Source organism: Palaemon carinicauda, chromosome 27, assembly GCF_036898095.1.
Source record: "Palaemon carinicauda isolate YSFRI2023 chromosome 27, ASM3689809v2, whole genome shotgun sequence".
In the NCBI taxonomy this organism is placed as follows: Eukaryota; Metazoa; Arthropoda; class Malacostraca; order Decapoda; family Palaemonidae; genus Palaemon; species Palaemon carinicauda.
In genome coordinates, this window is record NC_090751.1 from 33884103 (window position 1) to 33907934 (window position 23832).

At 45.0% G+C, this 23832-nt stretch overlaps 1 protein-coding gene across 2 annotated transcripts in view; it reads right to left on the reverse strand.

Moving 5' to 3' along the window:
* Coprox (oxygen-dependent coproporphyrinogen-III oxidase) overlaps positions 1 to 21693 on the reverse strand; it is an 85134-nt gene extending 63441 nt beyond the window's left edge. Inside the window, exons 1-2 of one of the 2 annotated variants that reach the window (XM_068350999.1) lie at positions 21493 to 21693; positions 105 to 252 (exon numbers count right to left, since the gene is read on the reverse strand). In XM_068350999.1, coding sequence (XP_068207100.1) covers positions 105 to 199 — 95 coding nt within the window. In that variant the 5' untranslated portion in view covers positions 200 to 252; positions 21493 to 21693. Of the gene's footprint in view, positions 1 to 104; positions 253 to 21465 lie in introns of both variants that reach the window. The other variant, XM_068350998.1, reaches the window with a different exon arrangement.
* Positions 21694 to 23832: the final 2139 nt, after the last annotated feature.

The window sequence follows — 23832 nt, forward strand, 5'->3', positions numbered from 1 at the left end:
GATGAACACTGCAAGAGGAAAACTTGTGAATAAAAATCTTACTACAGTATATAAGAATTAAATAAACCTGTATGTTATCCATATAGTAAAAAAAGATACAATACCTATGAGATCTTGAAACTCTTGGTGCTTCAACAGCAATTGCTGATGTAAAGGTTCGTAAAACAATTCTCAGACTTTTGTTCGCTACTGCTCGCATTGTTGAGTGCAAGTACTACTCAAAATGTTGATATTCAAATACTATGAACACACCTGAAAATGAAAAAAAAAAAAAAAAAAATATATATATATATATATATATATATATATATATATATATATATATATATATATATATATATATATATATATATATATATATATATATATATATACAATACAGTTTATAAAAAACATTGTGCAAAGATGTAAGTACCATGAATGCTACAAAATTGCAAATATGTTATTTCTATCAATAAAATAAATTTTTGAATATACTTACCCGGTGATCATATAGCTGCAACTCTGTTGCTCGACAGAAAAACCTACGGTCAAAATACGCCAGCGATCGCTATGCAGGTGGGGGTGTACATCAACAGCGCCATCTGTCGAGCAGGTACTTAGTACTCCAAGCAAACAAAGAACCAATTTTCTCCTCAGTCCACTGGGTCTCTATTGGGGAGGAAGGGAGGGTCCTTTAATATATGATCACCGGGTAAGTATATTCAAAAATTTATTTTATTAATAAAAATAACATTTTTCAATATTAAACTTAGCCGGTGATCATATAGCTGATTCACACCCAGGGGGGTGGGTAGAGACCAGCATTACATGTTTACATTATTATGAGCTAAGTATTTTGTATTTCATTTTAGCAGTTATTCAAAATAACAAACATAAAATAAATAAGTACCTGGTAAGGAAGTCGACTTGAACAATTACTCTGCCTTTTTAAGTACGTCTTCCTTACGGAGCCTCGCGATCCTCTTAGGATGCTGAGCGACCCCTAGGATCTGAAGTATCAAGGGTTGCAACCCATACAACAGGACCTCATCAAAACCTCTAATCTAGGCGCTTCTCAAGAAATGACTTTGACCACCCGCCAAATCAAGTAGGATGCGAAAGGCTTCTTAGCCTTCCGGACAACCCAAAAACAATAATAAAACGTTTCAAGAGAAAGATTAAAAAGGTTATGGAATTAGGGAATAGTAGTGGTTGAGCCCTCACCCACTACTGCACTCGTTGCTACGAATGGTCCCAGAGTGTTGCAGTTCTCGTAAAGAGACTGGACATTCTTAAGATAAAAAGACGCGAACACTGATTTGCTTTTCCAATAGGTTGCGTCGATTATACTTTGCAGAGATCTATTTTGTTTAAAGGCCACGGAAGTTGCGAGAGCTCTAACTTCGTGTGTCCTTACCTTCAGCAAAGCTTGGTCTTCCTCATTCAGATGGGAATGAGCTTCTCGTATTAACCATATACCAAGGCACTTCCCCCAATTTTGGGGGGTAGACGACACCAACAATGAAACAAAACAAAAAGGGGACCTCTACTCTCTATGTTCCTTCAGCCTAATCAGGGACTCAACCGAGTTCAGCTGGTACTGCTAGGGTGCCACAGCCCAACCTCCCACATTTCCACCACAGATGAAGCTTCATAATGCTGACTCCCCTACTGCTGCTACCTCCGCGGTCATCTAAGGCACCGGAGGAAGCAGCAGGGCCTACTGGAACTGCGTCACAATCGCTCGCCATTCATTCCTATTTCTAGCACGCTCTCTTGCCTCTCTCACATCTATCCTCCTATCACCCAGAGCTTTCTTCACACCATCCATCCACCCAAACCTTGGCCTTCCTCTTGTACTTCTCCCATCAACTCTTGCATTCATCACCTTCTTTAGCAGACAACCATTTTCCATTCTCTCAACATGGCCAAACCACCTCAACACATTCATATCCACTCTAGCCGCCAACTCATTTCTTACACCCGTTCTCTCCCTCACCACTTCGTTCCTAACCCTATCTACTCGTATTAACAGTCTGATAAAATAGGATAAAGCATTCTTTGACATAGGCAAAGATGGATTCTTAACTGAACACCATAAAGCTTCAGACGGGCCTCGTAAAGGTTTTTAAATAGAACTTAAGAGCTCTTACAGGACATAAGACTCTTTCTAGTTCATTTCCAACCATACGATAAGTTTGGAATATCGAACGATATTGGTCAAGGCCGAGAAGGCAGCTCGTGTTTGGCTAGAAAACCAAGTTGTAGAACATGTAGCCGTTTCGGATCGGATGAGAATCCGATGTTCTTGCTGAAGGCATGAATCTCACTGACTCTTTTAGCTGTGGCTAAGCATATCAGGAAAAGAGTCTTAAAGGTGAGATCTTTCAGGGAGGCTGATTGTAGCGGTTCGAACCTGTCTGACATAAGGAATCTTAGTACCACGTCTAAATTCCAACCAGGTGTAACCAAACGACGCTCCTTCGTGGTCTCAAAAGACTTAAGGAGGTCCTGTAGATCTTTATTGTTGGAAAGATCTAAGCCTCTGTGACGGAAGACTGATGCCAACATGCTTCTGTAACCCTTGATAGTGGGAGCTGAAAGAGATCGTTCTTTCCTCAGATATAAGAGAAAGTCAGCTATTTGAGTTACAGAGGTACTGGTCGAGGAACGGATACTGACTTGCACCAGTTTCGGAAGATTTCCCACTTCGATTGGTAGACTCTAAGGGTGGATGTTCTCCTTGCTCTAGCAATCGCTCTGGTTGCCTCCTTCGAAAAGCCTCTAGCTCTCGAGAGTCTTTCGATAGTCTGAAGGCAGTCAGACGAAGAGCGTGGAGGCTTTGGTGTACCTTCTTTACGCGTGGCTGACGTAGAAGGTCCACCCTTAGGGGCAGTGTTCTGGGAACGTCTACTAGCCATCGAAGTACCTCGGTGAGCCATTCTCTCGCGGGCCAGAGGGAAGCAACTAGCGTCAACCTTGTCCCTTCGTGAGAGGCGAACTTCTGCAGTACCTTGTTGACAATCTTGAACGGAGGGAATGCATATAGATCTAGATGTGACCAATCTAGTAGAAAGGCATCTATATGAACTGCTGCTGGGTCCGGGATTGGTGAGCAAAATATTGGGAGCCTCTTGGTCATCGAGGTTGCGATGAGATCTATGGTTGGCTGGCCCCAGGTGGCCCAAAGTCTCTTGCATACATCCTTGTGGAGGGTCCATTCTGTTGGAATTATTTGTCCCTTCCGACTGAGACAATCTGCCATGACATTCAAGTTGCCTTGGATGAACCTCGTTACTAGTGATATGTCTAGACCTTTTGACCAGGTGAGGAGGTCCCTTGCGATCTCGTACAATGTCAGAGAGTAGGTCCCTCCTTGCTTGGAGATGTACGCCAAAGCCGTGGTGTTGTCCGAGTTCACCTCCACCACTTTGCCTTGAAGGAGAGACCTGAAGCTTTTCCAGGTCAGACGTACTGCCAGTAGCTCCTTGCAGTTGAAATGCATTGTCCTTTGACTCGAGTTACATAATCCCGAGCATTCCCTACCGTCTAATGTCGCACCCCAGCCTACGTCCGATGCGTCCGAGAAGAGAACGTGGTTGGGAGTCTGAACAGTCAGGGGAAGACCCTCTCTAAGGTTGATATAGTCCTTTCACCAAGTCAGACAAGACTTTATCTTTCCGGAAACCGGGATCGAGACCGCTTCTAGCGTCTTGTCCTTTTTCCAGTGAAAAGCTAGATGGTATAGAAGAGGACGGAGGTGTAGTCTTCCTAGTGACACAAATTGATCCACGGATGACAGTGTCCCTACCAGACTCATCCACAGCCTGACTGGGCAGCGTTCCTTCTTCAGCATCTTCTGGATGGATAGCAGGGCTGGGGGTTGATCGTCTTGTTCAGCAACGTCCTCATCAGAGGGTTCCTCATCCGAAACTGATGAGGAAACGGCAACGGAGTGGGCAACGTCTGACTCGCTGAATCCGGTCGCACTGGTGGATGCGTGACGTAGCCGGACGCAATATCATGGCACTGCTGCACAGTCTGTGAACTGTCAACAACCATGGGTGCGCGAGGAAGTACAGTGTCAACCCGAAACTGTCTAGACTGTCTGGGTGTGCAGTCAACACCCTACCGGGTTGCTGAGGATGACGCACTGCGTCACAACAAGTCACCTCTGCTGGTTGTTGAACGTCTTCCTAGTGACACACTGAACGTCAACAACCACCTCCGAGCGTCGCTTAACGTCAACGTGCGACTGGCAACCCACACTGGGTCGCATCGGTGGAGGAACCACCTCAACTGGCAGACGCGAGTAGGTTACCTCAGCGTCAACAGGGCGCACAACCAACCGGTTGGAAGGTTGTTGGCCAGAAGGTTCTTCTCCGCATTTAAGTCCTCTATCAAGGACACAAGCTTGGACTGCATGTCTTGCAGCAAAGCCCATTTAGGGTCTACGGGAGCAGGTGTGGCAACAGACGGGGTTAGCGACTGAGGCGGAACCATTTACCATCCCTGGAAGCCTTGTTATGTGTGACATAATAGTACAGCAAAACTTCAAAGGCTCGACAAAAGTTGAGAAGTTGACCTGTAAACAACTTGGAGCGTCTCCTGGCTAGGCGCCAGGGCGAGTCTACCAGAATTGAGAAGTCTATCTGGGCAGAGGCATGAACTCCCAAGCCGAGAACTTCTCTCGTGTCCTGTCAGACTCTCGCTCTATAAGCCAGTTTATAAGAAAGGAAATCAAAGGCTGAATCCCTAAAACTCCTCCTGGTGTAAAAACCAGTCGCCTAGCCAACGTAACGCTCTCTAGGAGAGCGAGAGAGCACTAGCTTAACAACAACGGCTTCGAAGTAGCTAGGCCTAGTGTAAGTTCTGACGTTTAGGCGAACGGGGAGCAGCAGTTACAAGATCCAGACGAAGATCTTTAAAAAATCATCATGATTTAATTAAAGTCCATAGGAGGCTAAGCAGCTTAAGGCTCCTCTCCAAATGACAGAGTCCTCAAAGGAATATCAGTAGGAGGGAGAACAGCACTTTCTCATCTACAGGAACCTTGTCCGATAAAAGCTAGGTTATCTCAGTGAGTCTCTCACTGGTGCATTAGTAGCAGACCAGAAGGCAACGTCATGTAACTGCTTGACAGTCTGGGAACTGTCAACAACTGAACTGTCAACCACAACAGGTGCGTGAGGACATACAGCACTGGTGCATTAGTAGCAGACCAGAAGGCAACGTCATGTAACTGCTTGACAGTCTGTGAACTGTCAACAACTGAACTGTCAACCACAACAGGTGCGTGAGGACATACAGTGTTCACTCGAGACTGCTTTGACTGTCTATACTGAGCAGTCAAAACAACTCTAGGATGCGGAGGTTGACGCACCGCGTCAAAACAAAACAACTTAGACTGTTGTTGTACCTCGCGAACGTCAACGGAAGGTTCCGTGCGTTACTGAACGTCAACATGCGGCTGGCAGGGTACACTGGAACGCATGGGTGGCGGGACTCTCTCAGCTGGAGTGCGGCAGAAGGTTGCCTCAGCGTCCACAGGACGCACAACCGTGGTTGGTTGTAGGCTAGAGGTTGGTGCAGTGTCAACCTTCTCCGTACGAAAGTCCCGCATCAATGACGTTAACTGAGACTGCATGGTCTGCAGCACAGACCACTTAGGGTCTACAGGAGCAGGTGCGGCAACAGACGGTGTGACTGCCTGATGCGGTACCGCTTTGCCTCTCTTAGGAGGTGAGCAGTCGTCGGAAGACTGCAGCGAGTCCGAACTGACCCAGTGGCTACAACTGGGCCGTTGGACTTGCGCGGAAGGGACCGACTTGCGCTTAATAAGCTGCGAGACCTTGGTCCATGGTTTCTTACGAGAAAGCTCTTCCGCAGACGAGAAATAAATGGGCTCTCTCGTCTTTGTGTGGGTGGGGCGATCTTGGGTAGATACGCCCGAAACCACGGAGGGAAACGTCTGTTCGTTGATCAAGGCCTGACGAACCCATAAGTCGTTCGACATTACTTCTCCCCTGGGCTTGGGAGCTTGCAAGAGGTCCCGGACTAGGTGAACGACAGGCACGAACAGACGAACCCTCGGACGCAACACTGTAACACTTTGCGCATATCACTTTATCACTTCGATTTTCTGTTTTGCACTTATTACACTGAAATCGAAACTTTTACTGATTTCTACCTGAAACACGCAATTCTACCCTTCATTAAAAGGTAGTAATTGCGAAATCAGTCGTATAATGCAGCTATTAATACTAGCAAAAAACAGAAAACATATATAAAGATAAAAAATTCAGTGGCTGGGAAAGAGACTAAACACTCGTTCAAATAAACTACGTTTACAATCTCTCACCGCACATAGCCTGGGGACAAGAATAAAACCCTAGAAACGTTTTACCTTCTTCCCCGTACAGCGACTAGGGAGGAGAGTAACACGAGAACAACGTTACCCGCTTGAACAGAACGTTTTCTCTCCTCTCTCTCCCTCCGTCTCTATCTCTCTCTCTCTCTTTCTCTCTTGATTTCGCACCTAAGAGAAGAGGCCAATTATATTTCGTCAAAAAAAAACATGTTATTTGACTAAAGGAAAAAACTGAAAGGTTTTTCAATTAAAAAGTTCCTTTAAAATAGAATTTAAAACATTTAAGCTAAGAAACAATGAACAAAACGTCAGAATCGATTTACTCTTACTGCAAAGTGAAACCGTGATACACTCTCTCTCTATCGTAACGATAGAGCGCAAGTTGAACGTCCTGAACGTCAACAACTGCGTAGTCTAAAAAACTAAACGTTAGTTCATCTTTGAAAACAGTACGAAGACTATCAAAGAAATTTTTTCATAAAACATTAAATTTAAAAAATTTTAAATTCTTTAAATATGATATAACGGGCTCAACGTTGATTAACTACGGTTCCAAGCTAGGACCGCCTACTATCAGGAAAGGTCGCATATAAACAAAACATAAAAATTTATTTTTATATGTTTATAAATGGAAAGTTAATCGAAGAGGCCTAATAATGGCGGAGAGATATAAAAAATATAGATCTATAACGTGTTAAGCAAAATTACTAAAAACCTAAACACACTTCCGTCTAAGGGAAGGGTCGGCCATTTAAAAGTGAAAGAGAGTCCATACTCTCTTTGTCACCATAATTAAATCTATCCAAAACGAGTTCAAGTTTTGAGATGAGATAAAACCCCTGCATAGCGAAAGCTCAAAACTAGAATAGTGTACTTCACCAAATAGTTGTGAAAACAAATCCAGTTAGTAACAGCGTATTAGTAGGTCTTGTCAGTAGCCCGACAGAGAAAAAATTGGTTCTTTGTTTGCTTGGAGTACTAAGTACCTGCTCGACAGATGGCGCTGTTGATGTACACCCCCACCTGCATAGCGATCGCTGGCGTATTTTGACCGTAGGTTTTTCTGTCGAGCAAGAGTTGCAGCTATATGATCACCGGCTAAGTTTAATATTGAAAAAATAAATATATTTTGTATTTTTCCTAACTACAGTACAGTATACAAACACGAGTCCTTTAATATGAGTATGATTTCAGCAAAGCTGGAACTCAGCTGTTAAAATTTACAATGAGATGTCAGTACTTACTGATGGGTGGTGGGGAAGCCCTGACCCCTGCCAGCTCACTGAGTAATCACTTCAATCCTCACTTGAGAATTACGAGGTGGATGAGATGGGAAGTGTAACTTGAAAGTATCAGGTTTGCATAGTTAGGAAAAATCCAAACTACTTTTAAAATTTGGGATTTGTTCCTACACAAATACAAACCCTCATCGTTTAATAGGAGACTATTCTTTAAGGAGGTCCTATGACCAAACTGGCTGGTCCAAAATACCAGGATGTAAAGAAACTCAAAGCGTGAAGAGCTGCAAGTGTTAATTCCATTCCACCTCCTATTACCTTGAAAATTTCAGGTGATAGGCAAGGTTTCTGTCAGCAGATAAACAGTCATGGAGGAATCTACGGTATATCCTTATTGGGATATGACATCTGAAATGACAGTGCAGTATTGGTAATTTGAAATCAATGGGTTGATATTTTGGCCATCCTCCCCTTCACCAAGAGGACGGGGAAAAAACCTTCTATATTGAAATAAATAGAATATTTGCTCAATATGGTAGCTTACCTGTATCAAAGGCCAATCCAGCGACATAATGGCTCGACCACTGAAATCCAAGGAAAAGGAAAGTGAAAAGAAAAGAGGCCAGACAGTCTCACTCTCATCCTAGACTAATGTCACAACCTATATCTTGGACAAGATGTTTTTTGTCCTGTGGAGGAATTAAGTATGCAACACAACTTGCTGAGCAGCTACCATAGATCCTAGGTAAAATATATCAAAGAATTGTAGGTACATTCCTACGGGTAGTGGGTTGTAAAGGTTGTCTGGCATTTCCAGATTCCTGCCTTCAAGATTTGTCTGACAGATTCTCCCTAAAGGCTAGTGTTACTCCCACTCTTCTGACTCAGTGAGCATGTGCAAGCATGCACAGGTTCTTCCAGTTCTTCTGCTGCTTGTTTGGACTCTCCTCATTGTTTTGCAAAGCCAAAAGGAGATGCTGTTCTGAAGATCTTTATACACCTGCCCAAGACGATTAACAGGTGTTTGAGCTGCAGTCTGAAGGGTTGAGTTTGCTTCAGGTGGCATCTTAAAGCCCTCAAAGGGCAAAGAAGTAAATCATCCAGATCATCAGCTGCTTACCCGAGTGAGGAAATGAAGGACTCAAGCCTGAGTCGTCTATGGCCAGGCTTTTACTTTTATTGACAGAATCAGGGACAGGGGGAAGATGATTTTTCTCCATCCCTCAGTATGCCTAATGAGATGTGATGTGCTGTGAAGCTCACTAACTTGCTTTGCTGAGGCCAAAGCAAGCAAGAAAACTGTCTTAAGCATCAGATCCTTGTGTGATGCTTGGCTCATAGGTTTACATGGAGCCATCTTCATAGACCTAAGAACTCTGGTGACGTTCCACATGGGTTGTCTCAGCTGTCTTGGAGGGCAGGATTGATCACAGCTCCTCCTGAGCATCAACAATTTCCACAATGAGGAAAGGTAAACCTTTCACTCTAAAAGACTTGGCTCAAGGTTGATCGATATCCTTTGACAGATGAGAATGAGAGTTCTCTGTAAAGGTAGACAAAGAAGTGTGCTATCCGTTGTATAGAGGCTCTGACCGGAGAAGCACTCCTTCTAAGACACCAGTTGCAGAAGATGGCCCACTTGGCCTGGTAGTCTGTCATAAATTTGCGTAGGTATCCAGACATCTTCCTTGCAGTACCTCGTGAAAACCCTTTAGCTAAAAGAAGAAGCTAATGCTCTCCATCTGTGAAATGACAGGGATATCACTGAGTTGTGGTGTGTCTGCAGGCATGGCTGGCAAAGCAAGTTGGGCCATTTGAGAAGTTCTCTTGGTACCTATGTCATGAACATCATGAGCTCTGGGTACCATTCTGCTTGTGGCCCTTTGGGAGCTGCCAAGGTCACTCTGAGGTTCAGAATTGTTAGTGCCAGGTTGACTACCCTTCAAATCAGGCAAAATAGCAGAAAAACATACAGTAGATGTTGAGTTGTTCCATAAATGTTGAAAGGCATCATCCAGTGCTGCTGCTTGAGCTAGGACAGGTAAATAAAAGATTGGCAGCTTCTTATTGAGCCTCATAACGAATGTGCCTACTGCTGGGAACGCCACAAAATTAAAAGGGTCTTTGCCACAAGAGGATAAGGAGACCACTCTGCTCCAACAACTTGTACTGGTGAATGACCTTGTAAGCAGTTACATTCCTCTTGTCTGGAATGAGTCTTGCCGACAGCTCCACCGTATTGTCTAGTACCCATGCTTTGCCAACCCACAGAGGTGCTGTTAAACAGCATCTCCGTGCTTGTTGACAATTGCCACTATGGTAGTGTTGTCATTTCATCACTCCTAAGTGGTCTATCAGATGCAGCTGGAATGTTTGCAGCACCAAGTGCTGCCTTCAGTTCTAGCAGGTTAATGTGCAGGTGCTTCTCTTCCTTGGACCAGAATCCTGCAGTTGTCTGATTTCTTTGGTGTGTGCCCTAGTCTTTTTTTTAATGCATCCATAAGCAGTAGCATTACTAAATTACAACAAAACTACTCAATAACAAAATACAAACAAAAATAAAAAAAATATGTTATTTTCATTAGTAAAATAAATTTTTGAATATACTTACCCGATAATCATGTAGCTGTCAACTCCGTTGCCCGACAGAATTCTACGGGAGGGATACGCCAGCTATCACTATACTAGAAGGGGGTGTACTCACCAGCGCCACCTGTGGCCAGGTACTGCAGTACTTCTTGTTGACACCACCTCACTTTTTCCTCGGTCCACTGGTTCTCTATGGGGAGGAAGGGTGGGTCAATTAAATCATGATTATCGGGTAAGTATATTCAAAAATTTATTTTACTAATGAAAATAACATTTTTCAATATTAAACTTACCCGATAATCATGTAGCTGATTCACACCCAGGGGGGTGGGTGAAAACCAGTGTACATGACTAAAGGATAGCTAAGTATCCCGTATTTCATATAATCAGTTATTTCAGAATAACAATGAAATAATAAGTACCTGGTAAGGAAGTCGACTTGAACCGTTACTCTGCCTTTATTAAGTTCGTCTTCCTTACTGAGCGCAGCGTTCCTCTTAGGAGGCTGAATCAACTCTAAGGTGCTAAAGTATATAGGGCTGCAACCCATACTAAAGGACCTCTACACAACCTCTAACCCAGGCGCTTCTCAAGAATGAATTGAACACCCGCCAAATCAAAAAGGATGCGGAAGGCTTCTTAGCCTACCGTAACAACCCAAAAAACAACAATAAAAGCATTCAAGAGAAAGGTTAAAAAAAAGGTTATGGGATTAAGGGAATGTAGTGGCTGAGCCCTCACCTACTACTGCACTCGCTGCTACGAATGGTCCCAGGGTGTAGCAGTTCTCGTAAAGAGACTGGACATCTTTAAGATAAAATGATGCAAACACTGACTTGCTGCTCCAATAAGTTGCATCCATAATGCTCTGCATCTAATCAGAAGCCTTATATAATACGAAACTCCGTTTTCGGACATGGGCATCGAAGGTTTCTTGATTGCACACCATAAGGCTTCTGACTGTCCTCGTATAGGTTTTGACCTATTAAGATAATATTTCAGAGCTCTGACAGGGCAAAGAACTCTTTCTAGCTCGTTACCTACCATGTTGGAAAGGCTAGGAATTTCAAACGATCTAGGCCAAGGACGTGAAGGAAGTTCATTCTTAGCTAAAAATCCGAGCTGTAAAGAACATGTTGCAGATTCGGATGTGAACCCAATGTTCTTGCTGAAGGCATGAACCTCACTGACTCTTTTAGCTGTTGCAAGGCAGACGAGGAAAAGAGTCTTGAGGGTAAGGTCCTTGAAGGAAGCTGACTGGAGAGGTTCGAACCTAGGAGACATAAGGAACCTTAAGACTACGTCTAGATTCCAGCCTGGAGTGGGTAAACGACGTTCTTTAGAAGTCTCAAAAGACTTAAGGATGTCTTGAAGGTCCTTGTTGGAAGAAAGGTCCAAACCTCTGTGGCGGAGAACTGAAGCCAACATACTTCTGTACCCTTTAATCGTAGGAGCCGAAAGGGATCTCTCATTCCTTAGATGTAATAGGAAGTCAGCTATTTGGGTTACAGAGGTATTGGTAGAGGAAACAGCATTGGCTCTACACCAGCTTCGGAAGACTTCCCACTTGGATTGGTAGACTCTACGAGTGGATACCCTCCTTGCTCTGGCAATCGCACTGGCTGCCTCCTTCGAAAAGCCTCTAGCTCTAGCGAATCTTTCGACAGTCTGAAGGCAGTCAGACGAAGAGCGTGGAGGTTTGGGTGCACCTTGTCTACGTGAGGTTGACGTAGAAGGTCCACTCTTAGAGGGAGAGTCCTGGGGACGTCGACCAGCCATTGTAGTACCTCTGTGAACCATTCTCTTGCAGGCCAAAGGGGAGCAACCAGCGTCAGCCGTGTCCCTTCGTGCGAGACGAACTTCTGAATGACTCTGTTGATGATCTTGAACGGTGGGAATGCGTAAAGGTCGAGATGGGACCAATTCAGCAGAAAAGCATCCACATGAACTGCTGCTGGGTCTGGAACTGGGGAACAGTACAAAGGAAGCCTCTTGGTCATGGAGGTGGCAAACAGATCTATCGTAGGCTGACCCCACAAGGTCCAAAGTCTGTTGCACACGCTCTTGTGAAGGGTCCATTCCGTGGGGATGACTTGATCTTTTCTGCTTAGGCGATCTGCTGAGACGTTCATGTTGCCCTGAATGAACCTCGTTACTAGAGTGAGGTTTAGACTTCTTGACCAAATGAGGAGGTCCCTTGCTATCTCGTACAGGTTCCTCGAATGGGTCCCTCCCTGCTTGGAGATGTAAGCCAAGGCTGTGGTGTTGTCGGAGTTCACCTCCACCACCTTGCCTAGCAGGAGGGACTTGAAGTTCATTAGGGCCATATGAACTGCCAGTAGCTCCTTGCAGTTGATGTGGAGCGTTTCCTGTTCCCTGTTCCACGTTCCCGAGCATTCCTGTCCGTTCAAGGTCGCGCCCCAGCCCGAGTCTGATGCATCCGAGAAGAGATGAAGATTGGGGGTCTGAATCGCTAACGATAGGCCCTCCTTGAGAAGGAGGTTGGTCTTCCACCACAAGAGAGTGGTCTTCATCTCTTTGGTGACAGGGATAGAGACTGCTTCGAGCGTCAAATCCTTGTCCCAATGAGCTGCTAGATGGAATTGGAGAGGGCGGAGGTGGAGTCTCCCTAACTCGACGAACAGGGCTAATGATGACAGGGTCCCTGTGAGACTCATCCACTGTCTCACCGAGCAACTGTTCCTCTTCAGCATGCTCAGGATGCAATCTAGGGCTTGGCTTATCCTTGGGGCCGATGGAAAAGCCCGAAAATCCTGACTCCGAATCTCCATTCCCAGGTAAACTATGGATTGGGAGGGAATGAGCTGGGACTTTTCTAAGTTGACTAACAGACCCAGTTCCTTGATCAAGTCTAAAGTCCAGTTGAGACTCTCCAGACAGCGACGACTCGTGGAGGCTCTCAACAGCCAGTCGTCTAAATAAAGGGAGGCTCTGATGTCCGATAAGTGGAGGAATTTTGCAATATTCCTCATCAGATGCATAAACACCATAGGAGCTGTGCTTAGGCCAAAACACAGGGCTTGGAATTGGTACACAACCTTTCCAAAAACGAATCTCAGGAAAGGTTGGGAGTCTGGATGAATAGGAACGTGAAAGTAAGCGTCTTTCAGATCCAACGAGACCATCCAGTCCTCCTGCCTGACCGCTGCTAGGACCGACTTCGTCGTCTCCATAGTGAACGTCTGCTTGGTGACATAAGCATTGAGCGCGCTGACGTCCAGCACCGGTCTCCAACCTCCTGTCTTCTTGGCCACCAGAAAGAGACGGTTGTAGAAGCCCGGGGATTGATGGTCCCGGACTATAACCACTGCCTTCTTCTGTAACAGGAGCGACACCTCCTGGTGCAACGCTAGCCTCTTGTCCTTTTCCTTGTAGTTGGGAGAGAGGTTGATGGGAGAAGTGGTCAGAGGGGGTTTGCGGCAGAATGGTATCCTGTAACCCTCCCTTAGCCACCTGACAGACTGGGCGTCTGCACCTCTCCTTTCCCAAGCTTGCCAGAAGGTCTTGAGTCTGGCTCCTACTGCTGTCTGGAGAGGAGGAGAGTCAGTGTTTGCCTTTTGAGGTCTTGGGACCTTTCCTAGACCTGCTCCTGGAAGAGTCTGGACGGGAGCTTCCTCGGCTGGGGGCTCTGCCACGAAAGGGCGGAATAAACCTTGTAGCAGGAGTATCAGCCACTGGGGTGCGGTAAGTCCTGGGAACTGAGGGAGCAACCTTAGTCTTACGAGCTGAAGAGGCCACAAGATCATGAGTGTCCTTCTGAATCAGGGCCGCAGACAAATCCTTGATAAGCTCTTCGGGAAACAAGAACTTAGAAAGCGGAGCAAAAAGGAGTTGAGACCTTTGACAAGGTGTGATGCTGGAAGAAAGAAAGGTGCAAAGTTGCTCCCTTTTCTTAAGAACTCCCGACACAAACATTGAAGCAAGCTCGCCAGACCAATCCCGAATTGCTTTATCCATGCAGGACATTAAAAGCATGGCCGAGTCCTTGTCCGCAGGGGAGGTCTTCTTGCTCAGGGCCCCCAGGCACCAGTCTAGAAAATTGAACATCTCAAAGGCACGAAATACACCCTTTAGGAAGTGGTCTAAATCGGAGAAGGTCCAGCAAACCTCAGAGCGCCTCATTGCTGATCTACGAGGAGAGTCGACCAAACTTGAGAAGTCAGCCTGGGCAGAGGCAGGGACTCCCAAGCCTGGTTCCTCTCCTGTGGCATACCATACGCCCGCCTTAGAAGTGAGCTTAGTAGGTGGGAACATAAAGGAAGTCTTCCCTAGTTGCTGTTTAGACTGCAACCACTCCCCTAATATTCTTAAAGCTCTCTTAGATGACCTAGCAAAGACGAGCTTAGTATAAGTTGACTTAACAGGTTGCATGCCCAGCGAAAACTCAGATGGAGGAGAGCGGGGGGTAGCAGAAACAAAATGGTCCGGGTATACCTCTCTGAAAAGAGCCAGGACCTTACGAAAGTCAATGGGTAAAGGAGAAGACTTGGGTTCTTCCACGTCTGATGAGGGATCCAGGTGCGCAGCTTCCTCCTCAGAAACCTCATCACCAGAGTGTAGCGAAGTGAGAGGTAATGTAACAGTGGTATGCTGAACAGCAGAATCTGAACAAGCGGGTGCATAAACGCTTGTGGTTTCATCCTCAAGTCTCTGTTGCTGAGTTAAAACCTGAGGTTCAGGCTGCAAAGACTGGTCAAGAAGAGTAGAGGAAGGTAGGCGCATGGGTTGAGGTGGCTGACTCCTAGCATGAGTTTCTTGTCTCAAGAGTTGCGCTTGCTGTAAGGGTTGCGGATGCGCAGTAGCAGGTTCCTGAGGAACGAGTTGAGGTTCCTGAGGTGTGAGCTGCGAGAGTTGAGGTAGCGGCTGCGCAGAACCCAGTTCTTGTCTCGCGAGTTGAGGTTCCTGAGGTGCTAGCCTAAGGAGTTGAGGCTCTCGCCTTGAGGAGGGTTGAGGTCGCTGCAGCGAGTGCTGAGGTGGCTGCCTCATGGATGGAAGAGGTTGTCGTACCTCAAGAGATTGTTGCCTCGCTGGTGGAACCGCAAGCAGAAGCGGAGGAAGTAAGGCATAAGACTCCTGCTCCCATTGCTGAGGTTGCCTTAAGGAAGGCGGAGGTTGCTGCACACCGCTGGTAACCGGCAACTCAGTACGCGGTAAGGTATCCTGAGGAACCTCAACTTCGTACGCCTGGCAGACTGGACTGCGGTGAGGCGGAGCGATCGCAGGAGGAGGTGTAACCTTCTCAGCCTGACACTCACGCATTAAGACCGCAAGCTGTGACTGCATGGACTGCAGCAAAGTCATCTTGGGGTCGACAGACGCTAAGGTCTGCTGAGGCAAAGCCTTAACAGAAGATGAGGTCTGTTGCGGCATCACCTTACCTCTCTTAGGAGGTGTGCAGTCACCTGATGACTGCGGAGAGTCAGAGCTAATCCAATGACTGCAACCAGGTTGTAGAGCTCTTGAGGTCTGGACTTTGCGTTTGAGAGGTCTTGAGACCTGAGTCCAGCGTTTTCTCCCTGACATTTCTTCTGCAGACGAGTAAAAGACGGGCTCAATCGTCTGCGGGTGGGAGTGACGGTCTCTGTAAGACACGCCCGCAACCACCGAGGATACTTCTGTGCGCCGATCAAGGCCTGCCGAACCCTTTTGCCCTTCGACATTGCTTCTCCCCTGGGCTTGGGAGCTTGCAAGAGGTCCCGGACTGGGAGGACGACTGGCACGCACAGAAGTACCCTCACGCACCACACTGACACTGACACTAGCACTTGGCACCACACTGACACTAGTACTTGGCACAGCACTGGCACTATCACCTCCCACTGCACTTTTGACCTTAAGTTCTTTGACTTCTGCCATAAGAGACTTATGGTCACTAACCACCGATTCCACTTTGTCACCTAAAGCCTGAATGGCACGCAAAACATCGGACATATCAGGTTGAGCACAAATAGAAGGTTCGGGGGTAGCCACTACAGGGGGAGGAAAAGGTTGAGGATCATGAGGTGAGGAAAAAAGTGAAGAGCGAGAAGAACTCCTCCTAACTCTCTCCCTCTCTAACTTTGTTGAATATTTCAGGAATCGAACAAATTCAAGTTCCGAAAGTCCGGCGCATTCCTCACATCGATCTTCCAACTGACAGGGTCTTTCCCTACAGTCAGAACAAGCGGTGTGAGGATCAACCGAGGCCTTCGGAACACGCCTATTACAAGACCTACATCGTCTATGGGGTGGGGCTTGTGAAAGGTCAGACATCTTGAATCAAAGAGTTAGTCAAGGGGGATTCCAAATCAAGCAAAAAGATCGTTAACCATTAATCAAAACCAAATAAAAGCTATCTAAGCTAATTAGAAAAGTTTCCAGTATAGCGAAAGCTGAAATCTTAGAGAAATACTTCACCAAAAACCGTGAACAATACTCCAAAATCATAAGCGTATCCCAGAACGTCTTGCCGGAAGCACGACAGAGGAAAAAGTGAGGTGGTGTCAACAAGAAGTACTGCAGTACCTGGCCACAGGTGGCGCTGGTGAGTACACCCCCTTCTAGTATAGTGATAGCTGGCGTATCCCTCCCGTAGAATTCTGTCGGGCAACGGAGTTGACAGCTACATGATTATCGGGTAAGTTTAATATTGAAAACTAAATAATTTGTCATATTTTTCCTAAACTTTTTTTTCCACAATAACTGTGGTGTTGTCGCTCATCACCACCACTGATGGAACTGTTGGAACTGTTGAAGGGCCAGGAAGGCAGCCCTCATCTCCAAGAGATTGATGTGCTGGTACTTTTCGAACTCTAACCATAGGCCTCAGATCATGTGGTGCAGCACGTGGGGCCCCCACCTTTCTTTTGATGCATCTGTGAAGAGCAATAAGTCCGGGGAGAGGACTAGAAGGTCAACGCCCTTCAGCAGATTCTCATCTGCCACCCACCACACATAGCCACCTATGGGCTGGGAGCTCTTCTCGTCTGAGAAAAGCTCTTGCGACCTTCCTCAGCCTCATTACCCTGTCATCTGATGGGAAGGCTTTGTGAAAGTTGGTGTCTATAATCATTCCTAGGTATACCACTCAGTGAAAGGGAAGCAGGGATGACTTCTTAAGGTTTACCATGATCCCCTGATCTTGGCAAGGCCTCAGCGGTCTGTCTCGATGCTGAAGAAGGGTTGCCACTGAGTGTGCTAGGATCAGCCAGCCGTCCAGATAGTGTAGGAAACTGATGCCGATCCTATAAGTCCAAGATGACACTAAGGGGAACACTCTCGTGAAGACTTGTGATGTTGTGGAGAGACCGAAGCATAGCACCTTGAACTGGTATTTCTTGTTGTCTAAACTGAATCTGAGATGCTTCCTTGAAGACGGATAGATTGGGATATGGAATTATGCGTCTTTCAGGTCCAGTGTGCGCATGAAAGTCCTGTGGTCTTGCCACTTGTCTGACCATGTCTGCCGTCTCCATGCTGTATGAAGTTTGTTTGACAAACTTGTTCAGAACTGAGAGGTCAATGACTGGTCTCCAGCCTCCAGATAACTTTTTCACAAAAAAGTCGACTGAAGAAGCCTATGGAGTCATTGAGGACCTCTTGGAGAGCGCCTTTCTCTCAAGTTTACTAGAGGTCAGCTTGACCCTGGTCTCGTAGATGGTACCTCATCAAGAGCTTCTCTCTTCCTCTTAAGGGGTGACAAAACCGTGGGTCTTTGCCTTGGAAGCGCAGAGGAAGACTTCTCCCGGAGATCCCAGAAGTTTCCGAGGGGCGGGAGGATGGTAATCCCAAAGAGAGAGCTTGGGATACTACCCTTACCAAGGTTCTGAACCACGGTTGCTGTCCGATGGTGGCACTATCTGAAAGTTCCCCTGAGAAGAGAGAAGAGGAGCACCACAACGGAGTCTTTACTGCAGACAAGGATGATGAGGGTTGCTGCGCTGTGGTCTCCTTCCGTGCTGTGGACTCCTTCCAAGGAGCAGGAAGTTTAAGAATTTTGAATCCCTGCAGGCTGCCCCTTTCTGCCTTACCCAGCGAATGCGATGTTCTGCGTTTGCGGGGAGGAGAATGGGGGGACGGCAAACAATGGGGAGATTTTTCCTTCCCTGGAGGAAGAGCCGGAGCTCAAAGAGATGATGGTCTGGCCAGATGCCTACCTCCAGACTTGTGGTGTTCATCAGAGCGTTGGCGAACAGGGGACTGATGGCATCACTGTTGCTCTGTGGGAGCACGTTCCCGTGCTACCATTTGACGAGAGGTACGCTGTCAATTGTTCGGCGAACGACGAGTTGATGAGCGGTGAACTGGTGAACAGCGCCAGGCTGGAGAACGGCGTCAAGCTGTAGCCTTACACTCCTCTGAAGGAGAGTAACGAGTTGTTGGCGAGTCATGAGAGGGCCGGTGAGCAACCCGCGAGGACTGACGTCAGCTACCAAGGCCTGAAGAGCAGGAGACCGATGGGCTGTCGATTGGCAAGGAGGAGATCGATGAATTGGCTAACGGTGAAACGGGGATCGATGAGCTGGCGAATGGCTGGTTGGTGAACGGCGTGTTGGTGAACAGCGAGCTGAAGGTTGGTGAGTAGCCGAATGAAGATTCTTGGATGGACGATCACCCGCAAGGCAGGATTGCGAACAAAACCTTGAAGGCAAGTCACAAACTGGGGTTCATTGATGAGCAAGAAGTCCAGAGAAACAGGTGAAAGTCGAGAACCAGAAGAGCTAGGAAGATCCTCCGAAGGAGAGCTGCAAAGACGAAGCAGACGAGACAAACAGTCGTCTCTTCACTGAGGGCAAAGGAGCGCGACTAAGGAGAAGAGGAGGGCGAGTTCAGCAAGGGCAATAACCATGACAAAGAGCCCCCCAGGAGCAGGCAGAGCAGCAGGCCTCCGAAGAGGAGTCTCTCACGAACGAGAGAGGTGGACACAAGAGAAACATGCCTAGAACTTTGCTCCACTTCTGAAGGATTGAAAAGGGAAGCACAGTCTTCGGCACCAGCTGAAGGAACAGAGGAAGAGGAAAGAACGGAGTCTGTTGGCTGGGCCGCAGACGAAGCCTTGGAGACAACCATTTCGACCAGGGCCAAAGGGTCCACCTCTGACTTAGACGAACGCTACAAACCTATACCTAGCTGAGACAACTGCAACAACACCTCCTTGATAGGTGGACCGGGCAAACCCAGGGATGGCCACACCTGAGAAAGGGGAGAAAGAGACAAGGTCTCCCTCTGGGGCAGAGGTGAGGTCGCCTCACTAGGGGAGGCAACACCGTCTCTCGAAAACTGAGTTTGACCAGGAGTTAAGGGGCCTGTGCTACTACTTGACGGAACTCCAGGGGGAACCGCTCAAGTAGAAGCTTCGAAGGAAAGTCGGGAAGGGCAAAAGAAGAAGCTTTGGGTTTCTTCTGCTTCGAAGAAACTTTCAAAGGAGAAGAGGCCCTTTTAGACTACAGTACTTCTTACGCCGATGCCCAAACTTTTCCCAGTGGGAGGTAGACCACTTCCGACACTCAGCACACTTACTATCCACATCACACCGTGGCCCTTACAAGCCGGACACAAACGGCGAAGGTCAGTATCTTCAGAAGACATGACAGTACCGCAGGAGAGGCCCTCAGGTCCATGGCAGGTATGCATGACCAGCAAGCAAGGACACGCACACACAATTTGAAAGAAAAAGCACAAAAAGATTAACAAAGGCAGTCCAAATGGTGAAGAGGAAGAGTGGTAACAACCTATCTCCATCCGAGCGAAAAGCAAAGGGATGAAATCACAAGTGTGATTGAGAGGGGTAGGTACTAGCACCCCCGCTAGCTAGCGGGATGGGTGGTTAACCCTCGCTAAATTCTAATGGCTCGTCCTTTCAACTTTGCTAAAAGTAATACCCCTATAAATAGGGAAGGTTTATATTCCAGTTATGGAACAATTACGGTTTCTGAAATATTATTAGAAGCAAACATAGGGTACAGTATAATCTTAAGAGTAAGCTATGTAAACAACAGTCTTGTGGGGGGAATTGCAGGAGGGTGTAGATCCCAGTACTTAAGTGGGTAAGGATATGGCTACTAGGTTAGGTTAGGTAGAGTTCTTGTGATTATTTCCCTTATAATATGTGGTTTTTCCCATCAAAACTTATGAAATTTCAAACCATCTAAAATTTGAAAAATAAGGGTCTCCCCCCATTATTTACATCAGAAGAGTTCAAAATACCTAGTGTGTGACTGAAAAGTGTAAAGGAGCTTTAAGAAACGTAAAGAGATACAAAATTACGATGTTACTAATCAATACTCTATCAGAAAGTGACTGGTAGTACACCAGTGATGAACATTGGCGATTTCCAGCGTGAATGATAATGTAAATTGGTAATACTGAATGTTATTGGGCCTCGTTCTCGGCTACAGTTGCAATGGTTTTGTCTCAGCTGTGGCTCGCTGCGCTCTCAAAAGTAACATTACATCACTGCTTCTATGTAATGGCAAGGTGGTATATTATTTCAGCGATATTTTTTACTCTCACATTAGCAACAATAGCTATTTTTCAAAACTTATAATGGTTTTTGCTCTGCCATGGCTCGCTGCGCTTGCAAAAAATACATAAAATCACTGCTCCTATGTTCTGGCAAGCAGTACATGTTGAGCTGTGTTAGCAAATCCTGTGAGTCATTATTTAGGGGATATTTTTTTTACTTTCACATGAGCATTAATAGCTATATCGATATTCCTAGAAAATTTCTTAATAAGAAAACTACATATATTGACCTCCTTTACGCTATTCAGCAACACCAATAAATACACAAGGAACATTGTGTTTTCTTCATTAGGAATATTGTGTTAAAAGTAAATATTTATCCATACTCTAATTACTGAGCCGGTTGTCCCAACCAACTACAAAAGCTCATAGTCGTATTCACAACTGGTGAAAGGATAAAGTATACTGCACAGGGGTGTATATATGATAGCGGCCACCAGTATCATTATGTCTAACTTAGAATACGGTAGTGTAAGGGGGGTCGCAGGGGGGCGGGCTTATAGGTTAGATGGGAGGAAAGTTTAGGTTAGTGGATGTCCATTTTTAATGAAGGCCTGAGGAACTGGCCGCTGATATACAAAGGCTCCGCTGTACGTATAACATCGAAACTACAAAACAAATATTTTCTAATGTACACTATGTCAAACTTGCAGGAGTTGGAAAAGATATGTCAACCGGTAAGGTGAATACCATTTGTTTAATATTCTTAATCAATTTTCCAAACTGACACATTAACTAATGGTAAACTAAATATAATCTTACAGGCACAAATAAGATATTCTTGGTTACCGGTATCTTCGGTCACAGTCCAGAGCACTTTCCTACAGGTAACTTACCTAGTTCTGCTGTGATAATTCTAAAGAATTAATGTACTTATACTTAGTACAAGATTGAAGAACGCAGCAGCGTACACCTTATCCAGTATACCGTATTCGTTTCCAGAGAATGTAAAACTTTCCCTTCTATTGCTACGGCGAGTTAGGTTTGCATACGTGAGTGAGATAACGTCAGCCACCACGTAACGTAATACGGATTTAATATCGTCAATTCAATTCACTTGTGACTTGTGAGACTTGACTGTCTTGTGGGTGAAAAAAATAGTTTCTTTCTTATTTTTTGTGTTTTATTCATAAAAACAATTTATTGTTCAAATACCGTAATTTTTTCCTTGCACCAATACAAAGACATTAATCGGTATATTCATAATTGCATACATTCAATAATGCACGTACTTCACAACTAAATCCAATTGATGGATTGTAAATTCGCAATTTTCTCGTGATTGTTTACAATAAAAAAAGGCTTGATTTACAGAGTTTCCTTGAATGGATGGCCGTTTTCTTGTTAGATAAGTAAATTCTGTACCCTACAAGATTTATTTTTTAAAAATTGTTATTAAGAGTATCACCGAGCATTCTGTGTTAATTGTCAACTCTATTATTTTTGGTTTACAATATAAAAGTGGTGCCTACCGGTTTAAGAAAGAGTATCCATTCCCAGCCTCCAAAGACCCAACAACTATTGAACTTATGCAGTTGTATTGCAGGAGGAAGTATAATACGTGCAGTGATGTTTCTAGCGTGATAACACTGTAGATGGTGGTGAAACCAAGACAAAAATATATTGGGGCTTAAAAGCCTTAAATATAAGATCTCTACACCATCAACAGACGAAGTAACCAACACACTTCCATAAGGACATCAGCTATCTCATGTAAAACAGGTAGGGTAATTAAGACGTGACGGGGTAGTGCCGATATACCGAATGAACTTCATAAAACGACAGTGGATGTCCTGTAGTAGAGAGTAGGGTTCCCCCTTTGTACAGGACCAGAAAAGCAGCTCATAAAGTAAAGTAAAGAGATTATTCTTGGTTGACAGGAACTCTTAGGCTCGCTTTACACGATGTTAGTTTGGATTTTAAACCCTTTACTGTATTTGGGATTTAACCCTTCCTAAAAAATTTCAGCCGGAGTGCTGAACCATTCAGCCACTTAATTCACTGTTCAAGTTATAACCCTCCCTTTCAGCGGCAGTCAAGCATCATTAGAGTTTGAATTCGGATTTTGAAAGTGGAAGTATCAAATGTTTAAGATCTTCAGAGTATATATATATATATATATATATATATATATATATATATATATATATATATATATATATATATATATATATATATATATATATATATATATATATATATATATATGCTCAATAATGAATGATATGATAGGTCTTCTTGATGAGGGAAAGTGTGGAATTTTGATTGTTAGGTCTTAGAGCTGCTTTTGATACTGTTGTGCACGAGTACTTACTTGACGACTTAAAGTCTATTGGAGTGACTGGGGAAGCATTGGATTTTTTGCGAAGTTACTTAATGAATAGGAAGACTATTGTAGAAGTTTCTGGAAACCGATTCAGTGAGAGAATTCTTATGAAAGGTGTACCATAGGGTAGTGTTCTGGGCCCTATCTTGTTCAACATGTATACTATCGAGCTATCACACATCTTGAAAAAACAAAAAGTGGGATTTAAGCTATATGCAGATGATACTCAGTTCTACCTTTCAATTTCAACAACACAAGATACAAAGAAGAAAATTGATGAGATAATGACTGAAATAAAAACATGGACGCAGAGGAAAAAGCTTAAATTAAATGATGATAAAACAGAATGTATGTTTTTTTTTGGCACAAAGGTGGCTTTGAAGAATTACCAGTTAATTCAAAGTATAAAAATTGGTGACGCTGATGTTGGGATTGTGCCTGTTGTGAAAAATTTGGGTGTACTGATAGATTGTAATTTGTCAATGAGGGACAAAATAGTGAACACGGCGAAAGTGTGTAACTATCGCCCGAGAAACATACCATTTATTAGAAAATATTTAACAGAGGGTAGTACAAAAATTTTAGCGATGAGTCACGTAATATTAAGGCTTGATTATTGTAATTCTCTGGACTATAAATTGCCCAATACACTACTAAGAAAGCTTCGAAATGTGCAAAACCGGGCAACTATACTGGTAAAAGGCATTAAACCATGGGAGAGAATAACTCCTGCATTGATCGATCTACATTGGTTACCTGTTAAGTCTAGAATTGAATTTAAGATTTGCTTGTTGACTCACAAA